This window comes from Sarcophilus harrisii, chromosome 4 (assembly GCF_902635505.1).
Source record: "Sarcophilus harrisii chromosome 4, mSarHar1.11, whole genome shotgun sequence".
NCBI classification, from domain to species: Eukaryota; Metazoa; Chordata; class Mammalia; order Dasyuromorphia; family Dasyuridae; genus Sarcophilus; species Sarcophilus harrisii.
In genome coordinates, this window is record NC_045429.1 from 169599631 (window position 1) to 169624600 (window position 24970).

General features: G+C 32.5%; 1 protein-coding gene across 1 annotated transcript; it reads right to left on the minus strand.

The window, feature by feature from the left end:
• Nucleotides 1-9016: 9016 nt before the first annotated feature.
• On the minus strand, nucleotides 9017-24720 carry C4H6orf58 (chromosome 4 C6orf58 homolog). The gene is made up of 6 exons (XM_003770610.4): nucleotides 24390-24720; nucleotides 24077-24163; nucleotides 18818-19002; nucleotides 17700-17800; nucleotides 14672-14910; nucleotides 9017-9238 (listed from the first exon to the last, which is right to left on the minus strand). The coding sequence occupies exons 1-6, from the start codon at nucleotides 24691-24693 to the stop codon at nucleotides 9150-9152; spliced, it is 1005 nt and encodes a 334-aa protein (XP_003770658.4). The 5' UTR covers nucleotides 24694-24720; the 3' UTR covers nucleotides 9017-9149.
• Nucleotides 24721-24970: the final 250 nt, after the last annotated feature.

Genomic DNA, 24970 nt, shown 5'->3' on the forward strand with positions numbered 1-24970 from the left:
TTTTCTTTCTCAGTTTTTTTTTTTTCCCTTTTCAACCTGATTTTTCTTGTGCAGCAAGATAATGGTATAAATATATACATATTTTTGATTTATATACATATATTGGATTTAACTTATATTTTAACATTTAACATGTATTGGACTACCTGCCATCTAGGGGAGAAGGTGGAGGAAAGAAGGGGAAAATTTAGAACAAAAGGTTTTGCAAGGGTCAATGTTGAAAAATTATCCATGCTTATGTTTTCTAAATAAAAAGCTTTAATAAAAAAAAAAAAAAAGATTGTGGAATATTCTGTTTTCTGGTTGTTAACATTTTCCAGTTTAGAAAACCTTAATTTAGAGTCCAAAGGCTTATGTTTGAATCTGTGTCCTACTACTTATTTGATGTTGGTCATTATATATTTTCTTTGTGTATCACTTTCCTCATTTGTAAAATCTGGAGGTTCTATTCGATTTCTAAATTAAAGACCTATCACTAATTCTTATCCATTAACAAGATAAAAATGTATTAGGTAAATTATTTAATTCTTTTTTAATGAAGGAATTGGGATTAAGTGACTTGCCCAGAGTCACATGGCTAGTAAGTGTCAAGTCTCTAAAATTGGATTTGAACTCAGGTCTTCCTGACTCCAAAGTTTGTGTTTTAGAACCCTGACTTCCCAAGTTTCTGCAGCAATTTCCGAACATCATGTCTTGTCTTAGATTTTTTTGTGAAAATCCTTCCTGCCAACCTCTGTAAATGCATATGATTACAAATACTCAATGCATTAGCTAATGCATGTACTACAATAAAGTTGCACTCAGAGACAGAATGTCCATTGGGTATTGGGGAGTGGGCTTAGAAACAGGAAAATCTTAAGTAATCTGAAGTTTAGCTGCTGTTTTTGTAGGCAAGTAACAAACTCTTTGGGCCTCAGCATTCTCTTCTACAATTTGGTGTCTATGACATATGACATCTCCCTCATAGGGTTATTATAAAAATCAAATGTATATGTAGTATATATATATATATATGTATAATTAGTAAAGTGCTATATAGATGAGTATATATAATATAATTAGTAAATGTATATATAATATAATTAGTAAATGTATATATAATATAATTAGTAAATGTATAGTATAATTAGTAAAGCTCTATGTAAATGTAAATTATTTCAATTATACATTTATATACACTTTATTTATTTTATATTTTTATAATTATCTATATTATATATAATTTATACATGTATATAATATGTATAAATTATATATAATATATATATTTTATAATTTATATACATTTCAATTATACATGAGTGTGTATGTATGTATATATATATATATATCAGAAACTACAAATGTGAATATAAAATAATGTGTGTATATGTTTTCATAAGGGCTAGCAAGTTGGAGAAAAATAATAATATCTCTGGTATGAAATAAGTAATTTATGATGTTCTTTCCAACTAAGATTCCATGATTGCATTGTTTTTATACTGACATATTATCAGATAATCTCATCTCTATCCATCATATATCTAGTAAAATTGTCCTTCTGTGAATAATTTCATCATATTGGGATCCTTCCTAAGCCATTCCCACAAAGTGGTTATACCATTTCATGTTGGCCATAGTACTTGTTAGCTGGGCTACAGCAAGTAGGGTTTATTTTGAAGATGAAACATCACCGTAGTCAGGAGGGTATAGAGAACATCGTATTTGTGATAGAAAGGAGAAAAATGAGGGAAATGGTTTCCCCTTCTGGAATCATTAAAGTATATTATTAATACTTTTTGCCTATTGTAGCCTATTTGGTGGATTTATAGGAAGTTCCATTAGAAGACAGAGATATAATCCTAGTCTTTAGAACTGAAAGGTATTTTGAAAATTATTTACTTCAGCTCCTTCATTTTACAAAGAAAGAAATTGAATCATGGAGAGGTAAAATTATTTATCTAAAATCAGAACAGTATGAAGTAGCAAAGTCAGATCTGAATCCAAGATCCCCGATTCTAGTGCTACTTCCATTATTTACTCAATGTTTGGCATAGGTTTTATTTGATCTTGACTGTGTATACATCTCATTTGAACTGATATTTCTTGGATGAATGATTGATTTAATTGAGTCTATGCTATAAATCTTTGAACAGGATGCCTTTCAGACTAGGAATATACTACCTTCGCTTTCCCCTTCCTACCATGACTGGTTTCCTTCAAATCTCAGCCCAAGGACCATCTCCTATGTGGGTCCTTTTCTTAAACTCTTAAGCTTCTTGTGTTTTTCTCTCAAATTACCTTTCATTTATTTGACGCATACTTTAATTACATGCCTCAAATGGCATAATATTTATAAAGTACTTAGTTCAATGCTTGGTACGTAACAGGCATTTGATAAATGCTTATTCCATCCATCCATCCAAATACTTATGGGAGTTGACTTGTTGACATAATGGATAGAGGACCAGACGTAGAGTCAAGAAAATTTTAGTTCATATACTGCTCCAGAAACTTATTAGTTGTGTGATCTTGGATACATTACTCAACTTTTCTGTGTCTCATTTGTTAAATGAGGTGGTTGGATTGCTTTTTAAGGCTGCACTCAGCTCTAAAGCTATGATACAATGTTCTTTCTCTAATAGATTGTAAGTTCCATAATGGCAAGAATAATTTCCTTTTTGCCTTTGCTGTTTCCTGAGCATAATAGGTATGAAATAAATGTATGTTAATTGATTGATTATTGTGTAGTAGCTGTTTGAAGGAAAAGATCTATTACTAGGTTATCCTATATTTTCATCACCAAATGAATATATTGAAATCTCTTTAAAAATAAAAAAAAATGTGATTTGCCCAATACTGTAATTATTCATTGCCAGTTGCTCAGGACTACTAGATTTTTTTTTTTCTCATTTCTTTAACCACAAAAAAAGATATTGTTTAACAAGAAAAGGAAATATTTAAATGATGTTTCATGTCAATATTTCTGACATTGTAACTGTCATTCTCCCTGATCCCTGTTTATTTCCTCTAAAGTAATTGAAAGTTTAATCTCAGTTAAACAAAGAAAATGTCAAAATTTTATTTTCCATATCCTGAGTTTAATTAGCCCAATGTTTTAACAGTTGACAGCAACAGTAATTACTTTTTATGATTAACATTGAATCTAAAGAAATATAATTACCCTGATCTATGAACTGAGTAATTAAGTCAAGAATGCCTACATTCCTTAGACTTAGTTGTGGTTTTTTAATCTTTGAAATGTATTGTGTAATGTAAAAAAAAAGTTTATTCTAAATTAGTACCAAAAAATTCAAATCCATGTCCTGGGATATTAAAGGTCAGAGTCCAGTTTAGCTGACAATAATGTTGGCATTTATTTGGTGGATTTTTGTGTGAGCACTCAGTCCATAAAACCCATGGCATTTGATATCACTGCTTGAACTTAAGTGGAAACAAAAGAAAAAAATTAGAATATTTTGCATAAGATCTATTCTCTTTCCTTCTTCACTTATATCAAACTACACTCCAAACTTGACATAGATCCTGATAATAAATCATAAATGTATGTTCCTTTATTTAGTAAAGTATTCTCCTTGCAAGAACCCTGTAAGGGACATAGCATGAGCATCAGAAAGGCTGCACTTTGGGAATCGCTGTAGTGACAGATAGCAAAGCTTGCAAGTTCCACCACATTCTTTCAGTCTTGCTAGGTGAAGCTCTAGAGAAATCTGCATGTCACTGGCAGTGGCTGCCAAGATTATGAAAGGAGTTGAAATTGATTTACTTATCGATTTCAAACGTGATACAAATAAAGTAAAGATGATGCTGTTGCTGCTGATAAAAGGATTAATAGCAACAATAATAAAAATAATGTTTTTTGTAAAATGTTAAGGTTTGCACAGCATCATATACAAATTATTTAATTTGCTGACTCTAAGATACTACTATACACCTCTCAGATTGGCTAAGATGACAGGAAAAGATAATGACAAATGTTGGAAGAGATATATGAAAATTGAGACACTAATACATTGTTGGTGGAGTTGTGAACTGTTTCAACCATTCTGGAGAGCAATTTGAAACTATGCCCAAAGGGCTATCAAAACATGCATATCTTTTGATCCAGCAGTGTCTCTACTGGGCCTGTATCCCAAAGAGATTATAAAGGAGGGAAAGAGACCCACAAGTGCAAAAATGTTTATGGCAGCCCTTTTTGTAGTAGAAAGAAACTGGAAACTGAATAGATGCTTATCAGTTGGAGAATGGCTGAATAAGTTATGGTATATGAATGTGACAGAATATTATTGTTCTATAAGAAATGATGAGCAGGATAATTTCAGAGAGTCCTGGAGAAACTTACATGAACTGATGCTAAGTGAAATGAGCAGAAGCAGGAGATCATTGTACATGGCAACATCGAGATTATATAACAATTAATTCTGATGGACATGGCTCTTTTTAATGAAGAAAACCATCTGTACTCAGGACTGTGGGGGGACTGAGTGTGGATCACAACATAATATTTTCTCTTTTTTTGTTATTTGCTTGCATTTTGTTTTCTTTCTAACTTTTTTTCCTTTTTGATCTGATTTTTCTTGTGCAGCAGGATAATTGTAGAAATATGTATAGAAGAATTGCAGACATTTAACATACATTGGATTACTTGTCATCTAGGAGAGGGGATGGGGAGAAGGGAAAGAAAAAAATTTGAAACACAAAGTTTTGCAAAGGTGGATGTTGAAAATTATCCATGCATATATTTCGAAAACAAAAAACTTTAATAAAAAATTAAAAATTGCTGTAAGGTAGTTTTCATTCTCACCATATTATAGACAAGGAAACTAAAATTAAGAGAGGTTAAATAATACTCAGGGTTTATCTTGATTCCAGGCTTAGCATCCTATCACTTTCTTTAACTGCTTCAACATAAAGATGGCTGAGGAAAATTTTTGCTGAGAGAAAAGCAAAAGAATAAAAACACCGTCCTTGACCCACGAGTCTCTCTTATACTACTAAAAAGATTGTGAGTTTAATTTTTTAACATTTATCTGAATTTTTAAAATAATAGATTTTTATTTTTAAAACATATGCAAAGATAGTTTTCAACATTCACTCTTGCAAAACCTTTTGCTCCAATTTTTTCTCCCTCCCTTCTGCCACTCTCTTCTCTAGAAAGCAAGTAATCCAATATATGTTAAATATTTGCAATTCTTCTGTACATATTTCCGCAATTATCCTGCTGCACAAGAAAAATCAGATTAAAAAGGGAAAAAAAATAAGAGAAAAAACAGCAAACAAACAACAACAAAAAGGTGAAAAAACTATGTCATGATTCCCATTCAGTCCCCATAGTCCTCTTTCTGGATGCAGATGGCTCTCTCCATATCCCAAGTCTATCAGAATTGTCCTGAATTGCTTCATTGTTGAAAAAAGCCACATCTATCAGAGCTGATCATCACATAATCTTCTTGTTGCTGTCTATAATTTCTCTTTATTCTATTCACTTCACTTAGGACCAGTTCATATAGGTCTGTGAGTTTGATTCTTAAACAAGATAAAGTGCCTGTAATCATTGATCATGTACCCATTTTGTAGTTGAGAAAATCAAGAAAAACATGTTAAATAACTTGCCCAAAGTCACACAACTAGTAAATAATTGAGGCTAGATTGAAGGCTAGGTCTTCCTGACTGCAATTTCAGTGGTCTAGTCCATGTACTACCTAGCTGCCCAGATAAGAACCAGAAACATGTTCAGTCTGCTGTGTGGAAACACATTAACCAGAGTCCTAAAGTACTCACAATGGGAATAGAAAAGATGACTAGGTCTCTTATGTCTCTCACATAATGTCCTGAGATACCAGAAAAGGCCTGAAAAATTTAAATCTTTGAATCTCAGAAATCAAGGAAAGTATAATGCCAGTAGAAGGGAGTTAGCACTGGAACCTAAAGGACGAATGGTAATAGCAAACAGAGAGCACCATATCACCAAAAGCTCAGCAATGGACAGTGTCTGTCCCTGGCAGAAATAATCAATTTAGGAACTAATGATGGAGAGATGAGTAAAGAGAAAATACAAACTTGTATAAAAATTCATTGTAAATCTCAATCTTTCGCAAAAGGAGGGAACATCTCTGTAACAGCTATAAGTAGAGACTCAAAGGAAAAAATTGATTTGTCTACAAGGACAACATGAATACATAGGGAAAAATGAAAGGAGAAGTACAAAGCAAAATAAAAGAGGAAATATGGGAAGGAAACTAAATAGCAAAGAAGAGAAAATGGTAAGTCTTAAGGAAATGATGTTCTGAAAATTAGAATAGACAAAACAGAAACCACCAGCTCCAGGAGATCACAAGTTATAACTGAACAAAATAAAAGATTGGAAAAAATAGAAGAAAATGTAAGATAGCTGATATAAAAAAATTATATTGACATGGAAAATAGACAAGATCATTTAAGAATTATTGCACTCCATGAAAATCTTGATTAAAAAAAACCCATGGACACTATTTCAAGAAAGCATAAATAAAAACTGTGTAATCTCTATTAGGATTAGATGGCAAAGAAAAGATAAAATATATTTACCGACTCCAAAAGGAAATGTCCCAAGAATGTCAAAGTCAAAATCTAAAGCTCCATCATCAAAGAATAAATATTGCAAGCACATAGAAAGAGACTGTTCAAGTACTCACAATCTTGTCTAAATAATATAAAACTTGTCAGTTTCTAGAGAAAAATGAGGAGGGTTGGGGGGAATCATTTATCAAGTGACTGCTCTGTGTTGTCCATTCTAAGAGCTTTGTAAATATTTTCACATTTTCTCTTTTAAATATGATCTCACTTGAACTTCCACTGTAAACAAGAGAAAATTTTGCTGTACAATATTCCTAAAGCCACAATATATAAGTAATTAACACAAAATAATTTAATCTTCAAAGTTGAGTTATACAATGGGAAAAAATTAGTCTTTAATGGTAGAGAACTTGCAAACATTTTTGATAAAAAGACCAGATTTAAACAGGTATTTCCAATGCAAACACAGGACTCAAAAGATACCTAGATACATTTATTTGAGCAATTCTAAGACTGTGGCAATGTAGTGCTAACATTCCATCAGGCATAAGAAACAAACTTCAGCGAACCTTCTTCAAAGGCTATTGAGGGACTATAACAAGAATGTGTGTGTGTGTGTGTAAGAGAAAGAAAGAGAAAGAGAGAGAGAGAGAAAGAGAGAGAGAGAGAGAGAGAGAGAGAGAGAGAGAGAGAGAGAGGGAGAGAGGGAGGGAGAGAGGGGGAGGGGGAAAAAAGTAAAAAAATAAATAAGAAAAATGGAGAATTTAGAATTGGGTTGGTTCTGTTCTGAGAATTTTTAGAGGCAAACAATTAAAGAAAGTAAAAGAAAAGCTCTTGTGTAAAAAGGAGGGGAAAAGAAGTGAAACTTTTTAGTTTTCATAATTGGAACAAGTTAAAAGAAGAACATATGAACATGGACCAAGTGATGGGAAACAGGATTCAATTGAGTTCCTCAGAAAGAGATTTAGAAACAAAAAGGAAGATTGAACAAATAAATATGCAATTTGTTATAGACATATTCAATTCAGAAAAGAAGCAAGCAAGGATACAATGAATAGTGCTAAGAGAAAAGATAATACTGGGGAAGGGAAATCACAAGCAAAATAAGCTTTCTGATCTTTAAATGCTTATTGATGGGAGAGGAGAAGAAAAGAAGAAAAGAAAAGAACTAGAATCTAAAGTGATGTCTGTCAAATTGCTGAACAAATTGTGGCATATCCATAAAATAGAATATTATTGCATGTTAAGAAATTACAAAAGAGGTGATTTCAGAGAATCCTAGATAATATGAACTTATGCAGAGTGAAATAAGCATTACCAGAAGAACAATATTATAAAGAAAAACAAATTTGAAAGATTTAAGAACTCTTATTAATGCAATGATCACCTATATCTTCAGACGACCTGTGATGAAGCAAGTTTTGAGAGAGAAAAAGAAATATTTTTGAACATATTCATGGCCTGGACTTAAGACTCATTAAAAACTATTTTATCTTTTCATATTTTAAATTTGAGGGGTTTGAGGGAGGCATGATAGTAAAGCTGATGCCAAGAAAAAAGAGTTATTCTTTTGTTTTTTTTTAATGCATGGCAAGGAATAGAAAGAAGTTTAGTTAAAGCACAAATAAGAGAGTTTTGAAAGCAATGAATGGAATTTACTATATACTTTTAAAAATCATCTGGTGTAAAATGGAGATTCATAGCTTTATATCCTATCTTCTTTTCTACTATGTATTGTTGAAATAATCTCTCTTTTTTGATGTTTAAGTTTCAAATAAAAATAAACTTTAAGCATGAAGTCAGTAATGAGGATAGGAGAGGATTCAAAATGCTTCCTGCTCCTAATGGTAATAACATTCAAATTCCTGATTTTTAGAAATACAATTACAGATATGAACTGAAAAAAATGAAGAAAACATGTTCAAATGTTATTTTAATAGAATTTTAAGAACGATTTTTAGTTCAATAAATTTCATACATTTATCACTTTAAATAAGGTTTATAATTTGCTCATCTTGAATGTCACAATTATAAAATTTTATGGGAAATTTCTTGGTAACAAAGAAAAAAGAAAAAGGAGACAATTCAAAAAAGATTTGATTTATTACTTTTGAATTACATTATAATGAATAGATAATACAGAATCTCATTAGTATTTAAGCTAGAAAGAAGAAGATGAGAATTACTAATTGTTATAATTAGAGAAACATTAATTCAGTTAAAAAGGCACAGATATCATTAACCAAATAATTAAAAATAATTATATATATATATATATATATATATATATATATATACACACCACACCCAAATCACTAGATGACACAGGAACTATATGGTGATGCCAAAGAAGATGAAATGATTTTTTGCTAAGAAATCTGAATTGGAATAATCATATATACTTTTTTTTTTTTCCTGAGGCAATTGGGGTTAAGTGACTTGCCCAAGGGTCACACAGCCAGGAAGTGTTAAGTGTCTGAAGCCAGACTTGAACTCAAGTCCTCCTGACAGGGCACTGCACCACCTAGCTGCCCCAAACATATGTACTTTCAAAATCATGTCTAAATTTTGGAATTCCTGAAGTATATCATAATTTACAATAGTCTGTTCATTGCAGAATTTACTATCTTCCTTAGAATTTTAGATGTCATTACATTTTTGAAGAGAAGCAAAAATTTGTGTCCTGGGAAAGAAAGAAATAGAGAGATTATTTGTCAAAATATAAAATTTATATATCACTTAAATATATACTTCAAATTAATTTGATTTTTGTTTCAAAACATTAAATGTTAAAATAATATGCTCTGATATTGAAATTAAGTTACTTTTTTTGGTAGACCAATCTCTAAAACTTCCTGAAAGGCTATTCTTTCAGTGAAGAAATATTGACTATTAATTATGGAAAAGAAATGGAAAAGCATATAGGAAATGTGAGTACACCACAACATATAATTAAAAATTTTGAAGGATAGGAGTGTGGAGTACTAGCATCCCCTATTTCCTTAAAGCAGAGCCTAGTTTTCCTTAAAAAGGCCAAAAACCATCCCTGGAACCTGATTAGCCCCTGCCTTTCTTGGCAAGTGCCTGATCACCTAAAAGATATAAATAAGAACACCCACTATATCCATAATTTTCCCTATTGCTTGGTAGATTTCTAAAGATGATGTGAGTTACTCTGATGACAAAATACATGCTGTATAAGAATGAAGGGGACAATGTCTGGAGAGGCTAAGTACCATTATATTTTTATTTCATATTCTTGCCATAGTAATATAAAACATTTTCTTTTGTTAACCATTCAATTACTTGAAAGTTTTAAGGCTTATTATTAAGTTCAAATTAACTGAGTTAATCAGGCTGAGTCCTAATAAGAACTAAAAAAAAAAATTATTCAGGAAATAAAATTGGCCAGGTAAGTGGCAAGGGTGAGGGATGTTGGATAAACAATCAGATTGCCCTTGGTATCTTTAGGGTATCAGGAGAAAGTGAGAAAGGCCTCGAGTCTCTTTTATAAAAACCTCCATTAAATTTTGAGAAGACATGGTTAAGAGTCAGAAAAAATAAATAGGGATTTGTGGATCTTGATCATCAATAAAGGGAACGTACAAACTGATAAGACTACAGATCCATTTGAGTACATTAATATGTCTATTCCATTTTCCCAAGTGCTAGGGATGATAAAAAAAAAAGATGAATAAAACTCAGTCTGCCAGATTTCACTCTCTAGTTGAGAAATAAAACAAACACACAAGATTATGGCAGAGAAATATTGGGAGTCCAGAAGTCTTAGTAAATTTATTACATAAGAACTTAAATGATCATCATTTATCCAAACACAGGTTAGATTAGATCACCACTAAGGAATACTTTAGGTTTGAGATTCTAAAAATTACTCAATAAACAGTGTATATATTTTGATTGAAAATACAAAATTTATTGATTTAAAAGCCTCCTTCTCTAGGAAACTATTACAATTTATTGTAGGGATAAGACCCAAATATAGATAACTATAATGTTAAATATTACATTTACTATATTTCTGACTAGTTTTGTGGTTTTGCATAATTAATATTTTCCAATTATGGAAATGTATATAAATATTAGATAATTATAATAATAATATTAGATAAATTATTAAATAGCTAAATATTATAACACTAGCCTTTACTATATCACTAACTATGTGATTTTGTATAACAAATATTTTTCCAATTATTTAGGTTTTTCTTTATTTGTGTAGATGAAAACTTACATTTAAACAGTTGTTTTATATACCTTATTAGGTGGACTCTAAAGTATTTTATATATTCTATGGCTAGTTTAAGTTAAATTCCTCTTTGTATTCTTTCTGGGATTTATTGATATAATATAGAAATATTAATGATTTACATAGATTTATTTTGTATCCTGGAAGTTTGTTGAAGCTACTGTTTCAATTTTTAGTTGAATCTTTATTTAGAGCTCTTTCATCACATCATCATATCAACTACAAAATATGACAAATCTGCTTCTTCTTTAACTCTGCTTATTTGTTTAATTTCTTTTTCTCTTAATTCTAGAAGCAGTATTTCTATTACTATATCAAACAGAAGTGGTGACAATGGACATGCTGGTTTCACTCCTGATTTTATTGGAAGCGATTCTAATTTATTTTCTTAAATGACATTAAAAACTATATGTCAACTATATATCATTATAATAACACTAATTACAAAGTATCTCACCTTAAACCAGGGACATACTCTCCTACAAATTCACACAGATTTAATGTTCACTATGGAGCACTGACATCAGAAATAGAAGCATTGCTCCATGACTAGGCTGGGCTGACATATCAAAGGCCATAACATCTCATCTAAATGAATAACTCAGAGGGACTTGCTCCTTGCAGAACATGATGTCTGGCTGGTTAGGTCAATACATTGCTCATCCGAGTGGTTATTTAACCACTAGTTAAATCACCTAGTGGTTATAAATAACAGTTATTGGCTGAGGTATCACTTCACTTGGCTACTATTTGACTGCACCAGGCAGGGCTTGGTGTATGAGCATGCTCATCAGAGGGTGTAGTATCCCAGTTGGACAGGTTACTATGCTGGAATTCTTGGTGTTTTCAATGTGTAACTATAGCCTCCACCAGGTCTGACTTTACTGTGTGTGTCACTGTGCTCTTTTCAGCTTGCAAGCTATTGTGCTTTTTTCAGAAAGGACTAGACCATTAATCTAAGATCTGTGATTCCCTCAGCTGAGGTTTATTCTTTCCTAGACAGGAAATAGGGGAAATGCCATCTCTTCAATTTGATAGTTCTTCCTGGTTCAGAGTTGTATAACTTCAACTTATACTATCCACATGGTTATATTTTCCTACTCTTATTTCAGTTTGTTAAGTAAATGAGTAGCAGGGGATGAATTACTGAAACAATCTATGTCAATTACAAGTTAATTGCCTTTGCTGGGGTTTTTTTTTTTTTTTTTTCATCAGACCCCTTCTAAGGGGTAGAATGCTTCACTTATATCTCAAAGATCTTCCCATTTACATTTCATTGGTCCCATTCCCCCTTTCCACTTTCAATTTAGTGTGAATTGGTTACACCATAAAATAAATCACAAAAATAATATTAACATGGAGGTCCTATAGTTCTGGTCTTATGAATTATCTTGGCCATTTGTGTTCTCTGTATACCTCAGTGACATTGAATTGTAAGTTTGTGCCCACCTTTCCCCTTTTACATTAAATGTGTGTGAATTTATGGGACAGCATGCCCTTGGTTTGAGTGAGGAGATAGTTTGTAACAGTGTGCCTAGATGATAACACTGGATTTAATGCTGGGCCTGGAGTCAGAGAGAATCATCTTCACGAGTTCAAATCTGGCCTTGGACATGCATCAGTAGGATTATGTTGGGCAAGTCACTTAATCCTATCTGCCTCAGTTTCTCATCTATAAAATGAGCTGGAGAAATGGCTAACCAGTCCAGTATTTCTGCCCAAAACCAAAACAAAACAAAACAAAAAAAAACCCTCAAGTGTTATCATGGAGAGTTAAATATGACTGAAAAACAACTTAATATATTTTGTAATTATTGCTCTTGCTATGTATTTGGATGATAACATACCTAGCAATACATTATTGTAAAAAATACTTTAAATGCGTTCTTCTTCTCTGCCCTTCACATTCCCCAATTCTATGTCATTTCTTTCCTTCATTCTCACAGACAATTGCTTCTAAACATAAGTTGATGATACCAGAAAACCTCAAAATGTTCAATTTATCCTAAGATTTATATCAAAGTGTGGACCAAGTAGGATTATTCCTAGAAACACAGGCTTTGTATTTGGCAAAATATACCAAACCTCTAATTCCAACCCTTAATATTCCATTTGAACAAGTTGTGGTAGATTAGTTTAATCTGGTATCAGTCATATAGTCTTAAATGTTTGTGGGTTGACTAATTACCTTAGCCTACCTTTTTCACTAGTTATCATCTTATCTCTCCTCTCTTTTCTTTTTCTCCTCCTTTATCCTACCTTTTAATCAGTTTTAAACATCCAGAAATCCCAGGGTATAGATCAGGTAGCTGAGATAGCATACTCTGTTTATCTGATATTCATAGGCCTGAAATCCTTAGGATATGACAAAAACTGGTGAAATATCATTAAATACATTTGGTAGATGGCACCTTTCCTATATAATAAAGGAAAGCTCAAAAGTTATCTTAAGAGATGCCATCCCTGAGTTGACATTATAGGTGGTGGCCCTTATACTAGTTGAGGCCCAAGTCACCCTGCAAAATCAGATATTTATAGATATTTATGGGTTGACCATATCTATAAAAATTAAAAGGAGCAAACATTTATTAAGCACATACTGTTTGCCAGGCACTAAATGCTTTACAAATTATCTCACTTTATCCTCACAATAACTCTGCTAGGTAAAATTTCCTTTCCATTTTACAGTTGATAAAAATGAAATAGACAATAGTTAATTTATTTGTATAAAGTCACACAGCCAGTAAGTGTCTGAGGTTTTATTTGAACTCAGCTCTTCCTGACCCTAGGCCTAGTATTCTATCCATTGGGTCACTTCCCTTTCTTTTTTCTGAGCATTCTAAAGATTATCTTTCAAAACATCTTATTAAAAAGCCTAAATTTTTGGTGTGGACTATGTTTGCTTTCTTGGTATGTCTACTGGTTTACTATAAAAACAGTTATTTAGAATAGTTTTTATTATTAAATGGCAAAAAAATATAGTAAAGTTACCACCACAAACAAACAAAAAACTAAAGAAGTAGGAAAAAAATTGATTGATTCTCCTTTTCATCATAAGAAAATTTTTGTACATATATTGGATTACTTGCTGTCTCAGGGAGGGGAGTGGGGAGAAGGAAGGGAGAAAAAATTGGAACACAAGATTTTACAAGAGTGAATGTTGAAAACTATCTTTGTATGTATTTTGAAAATAAAAAAGCTATTATTGAAACAATTTTCTATAGATCCAGTGTAGAACAAATTCAAAGTAGGATTTCTTTTTCTGAAGGCCTTTAAAATAAGATTGATTTGTCTGTCTTTAGCTATCTACAACTAATAGAACATCATTGAATCAAAGACATGTGATTTTATATAAAAGATTTGCAAACTCAGGTTCACAGAGATTAATTGGCTTGTCCAAGATTCAACAGTTTATAAGAGAAAAGAGGCAAGAGTTGAAGACAAATATTCTGGTTCCAAATCTCATTCTCTTGCCCTGTACATGTTTCTTTATGTTCCATATATATATATGTACTTCATACTAAAATAATTGAAAAAATCTGTGATTTTATTGGTGTGGGCATTTCCTCCATCTCTATAGATCATTTTCCCACCGTGATCCCCATAAATTAGTAGATAACTTTAATTGGTTGTTAAGACAAGAAATACCAATACTTTTTATGAACCTATTGGTAGTTTCAGGGCCATACCTGAAATATTTCCAACTAGAACCTTGCTAATTAGAATTAGGGGACCATTGGCATCATCTTGGACCTTTTGCTATCACGTTCAAGCCGTGATGAGAACTCAAAGTGGGACTTAAATAGAAGAACACATAATAACAGAAACAGTAAAACTTTAATTACTTACCTGAACTATCATCTGTTTCATATAGAAGATTAAGCAAAAACAAGACTCTGTTCTGGCAATCAGTGAAATCCTTAATTAAAGGAGGCTGGTCACCAGAATTGAGCAGTCTTGGGGGCAGAGCTGTCTGGAATTTGTGAGTTTTTATCAAAGATGTTTCAAAGCGTATTGCTGCAATATAATTCACAGCAGTTGCCCAACTTTTTTCAAAATCTGACTCTGGTTTGGAGTAATATTGATATCTAAGAAAAAAACATTAAAAAGTTTACATTTAGAGTTGGGGACTTAAATACCTATCTTCTCTAATTTTCCACAAGTGTGATTGGTTTTTCTTGTCGTTATACTAAATACTTACTGTAATCTTAGTACACCTTATTCTTTACTGTTATTTAAAAAGTGACCCTAACTGTTAGCCATTATTTTTTATTTCTGTCAACAGCTTTCTCCCCAAGAAATTCACATTACTGTGTTATCATTGGTACAAAACTTTGATAACCAGGCCAAATAGAAATTCATCCTACTCTATGTAATCTTATTCAGATCTTTATCTTAAGAATTAGTGCTTTTTATTAATTTGTTGATTTCTAAGCACATTCTTCATGGTAACTTTCTCCAAACTGCTTAAGCCTTTGATTCTACCCTCAGCCTCAGTTTACTCTAGGCAGATGACTTCATTTCTGTTTTGGCTAATGTATACTCCTTTCCTCAAGGAGCTTGAGGCAATAAATCACAAACTCCCTAATTTTCCAATCTTAAAATTTCCCTGTTAACTTTATTCATTCTCTTATATTTATTTTTTCAGGAAAAGAGGTGCCCTTAAAGTTTTTTTGTGTCCTAGATGCCATTTCCTCCTAAGTCCAGAATTATCAACTTCTGTCTAGCCACTATGTATGTCCCTATTTCTTCAAATATGAGATGATTCCATTAACAAAGGCATCATAGTATAATGGCCAGAATAGCAGATGCAGATCAGTTGAAATCTAACCTCTGACACATATTGACTGACAGTGACTCTGAGCCAGTCACTTAAACTGTAAGTGTCCCAAACTTATAACTAGCAAAACCTTACAGATTACCAAGCAGTTGCAGACTTCATTTGTCAGGAGAATTTCCTATATCAAGAGAACTTCAGGTCTGGTCTTTTTAAAAATCATATTTTAAGAATAAGCTGATAGTCATTGGAAGAGTAAACCTGGCTGGCCTGTATAAATTTGAAAAGTAATTTGACCAAAGAAATCTGTTAGTATTTTCAAAAGCTAACTTTATGTCATTACATTCCTATGTTTTCTGAAATGAGTCAGGATGATAAAAGAGCACTGAACTTGCAATCCTTGGACTGATTTTATATCCCAACTTCACCACTCACTATCTGAATGATTTTAGCCCCTCCCATACTTCATTTCTTCATCGTTATAATGGTAAAATTGGACTAAATGACTGAAAGATATTTTCCATCTCTAGTCATAGGTCTAATTTTAAATCTTATTTAATGCTTTATAAATACATTATATATAATATATTTGTAACAATGTAACAATATAAATTCATGCTTTCTTTCTTTAAAGAAAGACAAATTGTTTGTTAAAGGCTGTGGTGTGAGCTTGATGATTTGGGCATAACCAATCTGTTTCATTCATACATTCAGTATTAACTGTATGTACATGGATATGGACTAAAAAGGAGCCATTGGAGCAGTCTATTATGGAGTCTTTTAGAAGCTGGATTACAAGAGATTAAATAATATGGGGTAGCAGAATTAGGAGGAATCTTCCAATTCTTTTAATGTTTTTGAATCTCAATGTCCATATCTTTAAAATGAGACCCTAAATACTATATAATAATAATAATTATGATTATATGTTATGTATAGATAATAAAATAATAAAAATATTATATTATTATTACATTATATTAAAATATTATAGTTATTGAAGTATAATATACTGAAACATAGTGGATAAAAAGCTAGCCTAAAGCCTAGAAGAACTAAGCTCAAGTCCTAATTCTTCCAGGTCTTGGCTATGTGACTCTAGACAAATCTGACTATAAATTGTGAAGAAAGTGCTTTGACCCTCAATTGTAGAGAGTATTTTCCCTAAGTGAGTGAACTATACACATGAAATAATGATTCTAGTTTCTATCTCAAATCCTCTATTTTACAAATATGGACATTGAAGTTCAGAATGTGTGTCACATATGTGATCACATTGTGGTCATATAGCTAATAATATAAGAAGCAGTATTTGAACTTTTGATTTTTTTTCTGATTCTAGGTCCAACACATTTTCTGCCATTACTCCTCAATCTGTCTTCATTCTGTATACATCTTGTCTACACCCTGCTATAAAAACTTCTCAAACGATTCCCTGAAATGTGTTTAGATCTTATTACAAAGGCTCAGGGATATTCTGATTTTTGATTTGATCAATACAAGGTCATCTGCAAACAAGAGTATGTGGAGGACATTACCATCTATATTCTCTTTTCTATTTAGATTTGACTCCAGATATCTTGTTTTATGTGTTCCCCTATAGTGATTATCTAAATAAAATTATTTCTATTGTCACATCTATCAAGTAGGTACTTGAATCAATAATTGTTGATATTTTCCCTTATCTTTTTTTTTAAGAGTAAAAACAGCTACACTACTTTTCCAATCATTCAGATCTTTCCTTCTTTCAGATATGGGAAACATGCTTTTAGAATTAGATTATCTCTAGCAGAGATTTTTTTTTTTCTGTTTCTGCTTGGACTGGTCCACCTGCATCACTATCTAGGTCTTCTAGAATGTTATTATCATTTCCTTACATAGACTGTCAGGTTTTAAGATTTCAAAGTCCAAATATGATATTTCCATTTATTGCCAGTGAAGTTATTTTATTATAGAAATCCTAACAGCTCTATTCCCCAATGGAAATGCATTAATAAATGCATGGAAGGACCTCCAAAATAATAAAAAAGACACAATTGAAATTTTGCTTAGGAATCAGATGTAAAACATGACCCTAAGTAAAAATGCATCAGTTCTTACCTATTATCAAAAGTATTTCTGGCTGTTTCAAGGGTTGCTTCATGTGCGATCCATAAGTATTTCATTAAGTCATCCAAGGTTGTAGAAAGATTTTTTGCTTGCTAAGCCAAGGAGGAAAAACTATTTTAATATTCAGACAAAAATGAAAAAGCAAGAAAGATCATTGGAGAGGAGATATGGGCATGGAAACAGAAGAAAAAAACCTGAGTTTAAATTTGGCATTTGCTAGCTGTGTGACCTTAGGCAAGTTATTTAACTTTTATTTGCCACAGTTTGCCCAATTGTAAAGTAGATATAATAATAGTACCTATATGAGAATTAAATGATATAATATTTAAAAAGTACTTAGCACAGTGCCTGGAAATATGATGATGTCATCCAATTTAATTAATTCTTACTGCTTTATTTTCCTTTCTCCTCAAATTGGCCAGAATTAAATCACATTTTTAAAAAATTATGTTTTGAACTTTCATGAAAAAATTCATGAGGATTAAAATGGAGAACAAATAGTATCATTTTAATCACATCAAAACCCAAAGAAGTAGGCTATTTAGAACCATAAGTTTACTATTTCATTATCAAATACAACTCATATATACCTTCTACTCTGACCCTCTTGTGGACATTTCATAATTGATTTGTATTGACACATGTTAATTCAACCGGTTACTACAGGATCTTTGATAAAAATAAGTGGAATAAGCAATTTCACTGTGCTATATATGATTCCCTTATTCTACAGCTCATTGATTAGCTCCTGTTTACTAGAATATTGAGTTTATTCGAATGTTCCATTCAACATTCAGCCATACTTGTTAACTAATGGATACATTTAATGTGTCTAGGAGTGAAGATCATGATGGTTGTCTGGTTCCTAGGAGGTTGAAGAGAAAGATGGTTCATAGGTGTGTGAAGAATTGAAAAAAGCTGTTGAAATGTTCAAGAGCCCCGGCAAAGCATGTGCTAATATAGCATTACTGAGAAAAAAGAAGTGCTGTATTCCTTTATAAAGGTACCATTTTGTTCCTATAGAATCTGAAAGGAGAAAACACAAATCCCCATTGTAAAAAGGGGGATTAAAAAAACCTCACCCAAGAGTAACATAAATGTTTTTAAACCTGAAAATATGTATTCCATTTTGTCATAGCATCTGGGAAGGATGAACGACAAGTCGTGACATTATAACAGAAATGCATCTGGTCCTTTGGTGGTGGCAAAAGTGTCACTTGGTCTGATGAAATCCCTAATGCTCCAGACTCAATTGCACTAAGGAAGGGTAGTGCACTTAGATAGTAGTTCAAGCCTGTGGAAATAATGCTGAGAGTTATTAAAACAAACATTCATTATTATTGATACAAGATCAAGAATTAACTATCTAGTGAAGGTGATTATAGATGATTTAAGCAAACACAGTTGTGCCATAATGAAGTTACATGCTAGCTTATTGGATTATTACTAATAACAAAATTTAGTGCTAATGATAAAGTATTCCAAACCAGGAAACTGAATGGAATCAAAGGATTAGGTTATAAAATTAAAATCTATAAAATTTCAGCAAAATATTTCTAATTGTTTATATTTCCATTTAGATCTGAACTGCCACCAAAAAAACTATGAAAATAATATGTATTATATTCCCCTCTTCAAAAATTTCTCCTTCTTATAGACATGCCATTGTATTCCTAATCTTAAAAGAATTCAATCTTCGGATCATTTCTGACTAACTTTACTTAGTTTTCCCTCAATTTAATCCTTTACCAAGTCCTACCTATTCTTTTTCTATAATATTCATTGGACTCAACTTTTCTTCTTTATTCATATTTACCAAAACTTAAGCATTTTATGCTTAAACAATCACCGTGGTTAATTAAGTATGTTTTAAGTATGTATGTGTGTTCCAGGTGTGAGATATCTTTTGGGTATACCTCATCCCCATTTATTTTAGGGATATAAATAAAATCCTGAGGTAATGAGATTTGTGAATTCAGTCTGGTTTCTGGGAAACCAGACCTCTGAATCAAATTTCTGCTTTCAACCATTTGGTGTTTAATGAAGAACAATGTCACCCTACATCATTGTCAAAGATCTCCATCACATTGGGGTTCCAAACATTTCTTTCTCAGTTTTATAGCTAGCAAACTTGCACATTCTACTCCCCTAAACCCAGTGATTTGAAGTTTCTGCTTCTAAACATACATGTCCCTTTTCCCCATTATGTCAGCACTTTCATACTTCTCCAGTTCAATCTAATAGTCCCTCAGTTCCTTGTTTTTCTGCCATTCCTCTTTTTTGTACTCTTTGTTATCTTTGCTTTATCTTTAAGAAATAGCATTTTACCTTCAATTTTTTCAACTTTGTAGAAAGCTGGGTTTCCTAGACAGATACCCTCTTTAGTGCTGTTTGCCTTTCATATCCCTCAACAGAGTAGACTAAGAGGAAGAGTGGCTATACTCCTTGTTCCCTACCAGTTCTTACAGGTCATCACTTTGACATAATTTCTGTGCAATTTCTTTTCATTTGAGATTTATCTAAATAATTTAATCCTAGTTTCTATGAACTACTAGTGTTTCAAACTCTTTCTTTCTTAAGGAATTCAGCACCTGTTTCATAGTCTCTTTCTAACATAACCTCTAACTGCAGACTTAAGTACACATACACAAACATTATCTCAGACATCTTTGATTCCCAATTCATCATCCTTTTCATTTCCCATGACATATAACTTTACTCTAACTATAGCAAATCACAAAAAACATCCTATCTTAGATTTTATAGTGCATAACTGAACCACTTCCAAGATTTGAGCTCTACAATTTCCTTTTCTAAGCAAAATTTTATTTTTTAATAACATAAATCTATTTTCCCTTTTCTCGATTATCCTTCATATTGAGGAAAAAAAGAAAAAAGTAAAAGAAAAAAAACAAAACTTTTTTTTTTAACAGATACACAGTCAAGGATAAGAAATTTCTACACTGATCCCCTGTCCTGCCATATATTTCTCTGTTTCATACTTTTTAACAGTACTATCTTAATCATCACTCCTATTCTAATCTCCCTTTTTTTCATTCTTTAACCTGTTACTAACCATTTTAACTATACATAGTTGTTGTTGTTGTTTGTTTTTGTTTTACTGAGGCACGTGGGGTTAAGTGACTTGCCCAGGATCCCACAGCTAGGAAGAATTAAGTGTTTGAAGCTGGATTTGAACTCAGGTTCTCCTGACTTCAGGGCTGATGCTCTATCCACTGTGCCATCTAGCTGCCCCTATACATAGTTCTTTAGCTTCAATCCCTTGCTACCTTGTCCTACAGTTGTGTTCATGTCTACCATTATGAGTTATGTAACAAAATCTGCTTTTTCTCTATGCCTTCCTAAGCTAGTGAATTAGATAAAAGTCATATCACTATGCTTACAGGGTCTATAGAAACTGCATTTTTCCTATCTCAATTTGTCACCAAGAAAAATCATATTTTATAAAAAAACATTGATACCATTTGCCACAAGCTAATTCCCCCTTTCCTCATATCATTCAGATATCTTTAGCCACTATTTCCTCTTTTGCTCTTGCCTCATATGAAGAGTTCCTCACCAAAGCTAACACCTTTCCCTGTACAAATGATCCATTCTATCCCCTAGGCTCCAACAGATTATTTCCTTTGATATCGCCATTCTATCATTGATTTTTAAACTCTTCTCATCTACAGGATCTTTCCCTATTACCTGAAAACACACTCATGTCTCCCTCATTCTTAAAAATATCTCACTTGATCCTTCCATCTCGGATAATTATTGTTCTATATAATCTTCTTTTGACTATGCTGATGATTCTCAAATCTATCTAGGCCTGTCCTCAAACTTCATCTCTCCAAGTGCCTTTCAGATGTCAGTGTAAGTATCAACCTTGACTTCTCATACTTCCCCTTCCCTACATATCTAATGTGATGCTGAGGTCTGCCTGTTTCACCTTTGTAACCTCTCTCCAATATGCCTCCTCTCTCCTTTGCGATTGCCCTTGCTCCAATGCAGGTACAACTCTTCATCTCACTTGGACAATTGAAAAAGCCTGCTGGTTGATGGAGGCAGACTCCTCTATCAAATGGCTCCCTACTACAATCCAACTTCCAGTTAATCACCAAAATTATTTTCCTAAAGCTGAAGCTGAAGTCTAACTATGTTATCCCCCTACTTCATATGTTCCAAAATCCCTTTGTAATCTAACCCCTTCTATCTTTCTAATCTCTTTATTCATTACTCTCCAATAAGTACTCTTAGATCCAGTGACATTGGCTTTCCTGGCTGTTTGAAAAACAAGATACTCCATCTCTCAACATTAAACATTTTTCGAGTTCTCTTCCATGCCTGGAATGTTCTCCTTCCTCATCTCCACTGACTTAAGTCCCAATTAAAATTTCATCTTCTACAAGTAATCTTTCCCAAACTTCATAAATTCAAGTGGTTTTCCTCTATTACTTTTTAAAAATTATCCTACATGCTCCTTAGTTACATATACATGTTTTCTTATTCTCCTATTAGATTCTAAAATCCTTAAAAGAAGGAACTATCTTTTGTCTTTTTTTGTATCCCCAATATATACTGTCTGGTATTCATTAAGTGCTTAATAAAGGTTTAGACTAATTTCCCCTGATTAATTATCTAAACAACAGTTTCAAACTTTTTTCTTCTTTGGTCAAGCTTCCAGTAGTTTCCATTTAGTGGAAAAATTAAGATTTTTATCTTTATCTTTACTTATTTTCTAGTCTTTTCATGCTGGTCTCTAAGGAAAACATGGACTTCTTTTTTTCTTTGTAAGGTCAACTCCTTCCTTGTGTTCTAGATCTCATCATCTCCTATGTCCCAATATTGAACCTTATGTTCCCTGTCTCAACTATAGATCCTTCCCATATGCCTACAAACAAGATCATCTCATCTAGTATTCACTTGATTTTTTCCATGCTCTCAAACCATGATTCGATATTTTTCTTCCTTTTTAATATAAAATTTCTCCAAATTACATATATATGTGTATATATATGTATATTCCATATTTATAATCTTCATTCCCCTTAACATTGTTTAACTCCTTATAATCAAAGTTTTGACCCCTGAATTTTTCTTTAAAAAAGTACATTGTTTTCAAAGTGCAAGAGTCATCTCCTATCTCCTTTTTCCCAGTTGAATATATTCTGTCCTTTTTCAAAATTCCTTAGGACACTTGTCTCACTTTCTCCTTTGCCCTCATTACTATCTACCTTGTATTATATTTATATGTGTACATGTTACAGCCTGTGTCCCACAGAATATAAGCTTTTTGAGATCAGGGACTGTTACATTGTTTCTTTTTAAAAGACTAAATATTGCTTCTTTTCAAATAGATGAAACAATGTCTTTTACATAGTAGGTGCTAAGTAAAGTTCTTTGCTAACCTTAAATACCCACACACACACACAAACAGAGAGAGAGAGAAAGAGAGAGAGAGAGAGAGAGAGAGAGAGAGAGAGAGAGAGAGAGAGAGATCCTGCTATTATTTAAAAAAAAAAAATTATTGACTAGCTTTAAATTTAAAATCCAAAGTATTCTTTAGGCTGCATAACTTCCCTCTCCCACTTCATTCACAATTCTGTGGAAATTTGAAATATTTCATGCCACCCTAAGAAGTTTTTTGGGCCAACTGGTCAAGAAAAAGAGGAAATTCCCAAGTTATAAAATCTTGGTTGTACTCACTGTCAATATCAGAGCTGAGAATGTAGTGTGATGGCCACAAGATGGTGCTGCAACATAGTCATATGTGCCCAGAAAAGACCTTTTTTTTTTTCCCCTTAAATGATAACTTTTTGGCCACTAAGATTCTATCTGGAGAGAATAAATGCTTTCTCTTCCTCCCCCCCCCACCCCTTTTCAAAAGCTTTTTATTTTCAAAACATATACATAGATAATTTTCAACATTCACCCTTATAAAACCTTGTATTCCAAATTATTTCTCCCTCCCTTCCCTTTACCCCCTTCCTAGAAGGCAATATATAATCCAATATATGTTAAGAATGTGCAACTTTTCTATACATATTTCGCCAATTATCATGCTGCAAAAGAAAAATCAGCTCAAAAAGAAAAAAATGAAAAAGAAAACAAAATTCAAGCAAACAACAACATAAAAAGTGAAAATACTATGTTGTGATCCATACTCAGTCTCCACAGTCCTCTCTCTAGATGCAGATGGCTCTCTTCATCACAAGACCTGGACTGAATCACCTCATTGTTGAAAAGAGCCACCTTTTTCATTCAGAATTAATTATCATATAATCTTGTTGTTGCTGCGTGCAATAGAAGTGATGCTTTCTAAAAGTGTACTTATTTACTCTTTGAATATTCAAATTACTTACAAGCCCACCAACTGTTCACAGAAATGCACATATGGTCTCCATTTTCTCTGCCACACTCAGTCACATTGGTGGGATCAGTTAGTCTTCCTGGAAGAGAATAAATTATATCTAGATTGTAAATCTGGGTGACTTGAAAGATAGATGGTGATACCCTCTTTAGTACTTTTTGGGAAGTTAGGAAAAGGTAAGAGTTTTTGGGAAAAGAAACTGATTTTAGTTTGACTATCAATTTTGTAATATATTGTTTCCAAATCCTTGCAATTTTATGGTTACATTAGAAGTATCCTTCTACTGTAAAGAAGCCTATTCTTACCTGTTTTAAATTGCCATCCACACTGCAAAGGCAGTCCCCATAAAATGTTTTTTTCATTATTTGGTCCAAATCTTTCAAAATATTTAGCTGTAAATGTAACTAAGATTTTGTACATCCCCATTCTTTCAGGATATAACCATGGATCAATAGTGTACACCCCATTCTCTATCTTGTAGTCACTGAACTGGCTGGGACAGTCCTTCCAAAGTGGAGGATAGAGATCTGTTAGAGTTGATGTTTCTACTAAAAAAGCAGAGACAAAGCCAGCTAAGGCACACAGGAGGGAAGGTAGCAAAAACATCATCTCTGGGACTATAATTTGTAGAGCATGGTAGGAGGTTTATATAAAAATGCATAAGGCAGTGATGGTGCTCTTTCCCTATGAGCCAATCAGAAAGTCTGTTTATTTACTACTAGAGACTCCAGAGGTGAGATAAAATTGTGTTCCAGAAACTATCTTAAAAAGACAAGCTATTTAATATGTTGTGGTTTAACCAAATAATTCACAATACACTTGCATGTGTAATTTGACCTTTCACTCAACTGGGAAAGAGAACATATGGGAATTATGCAGTTTTTTC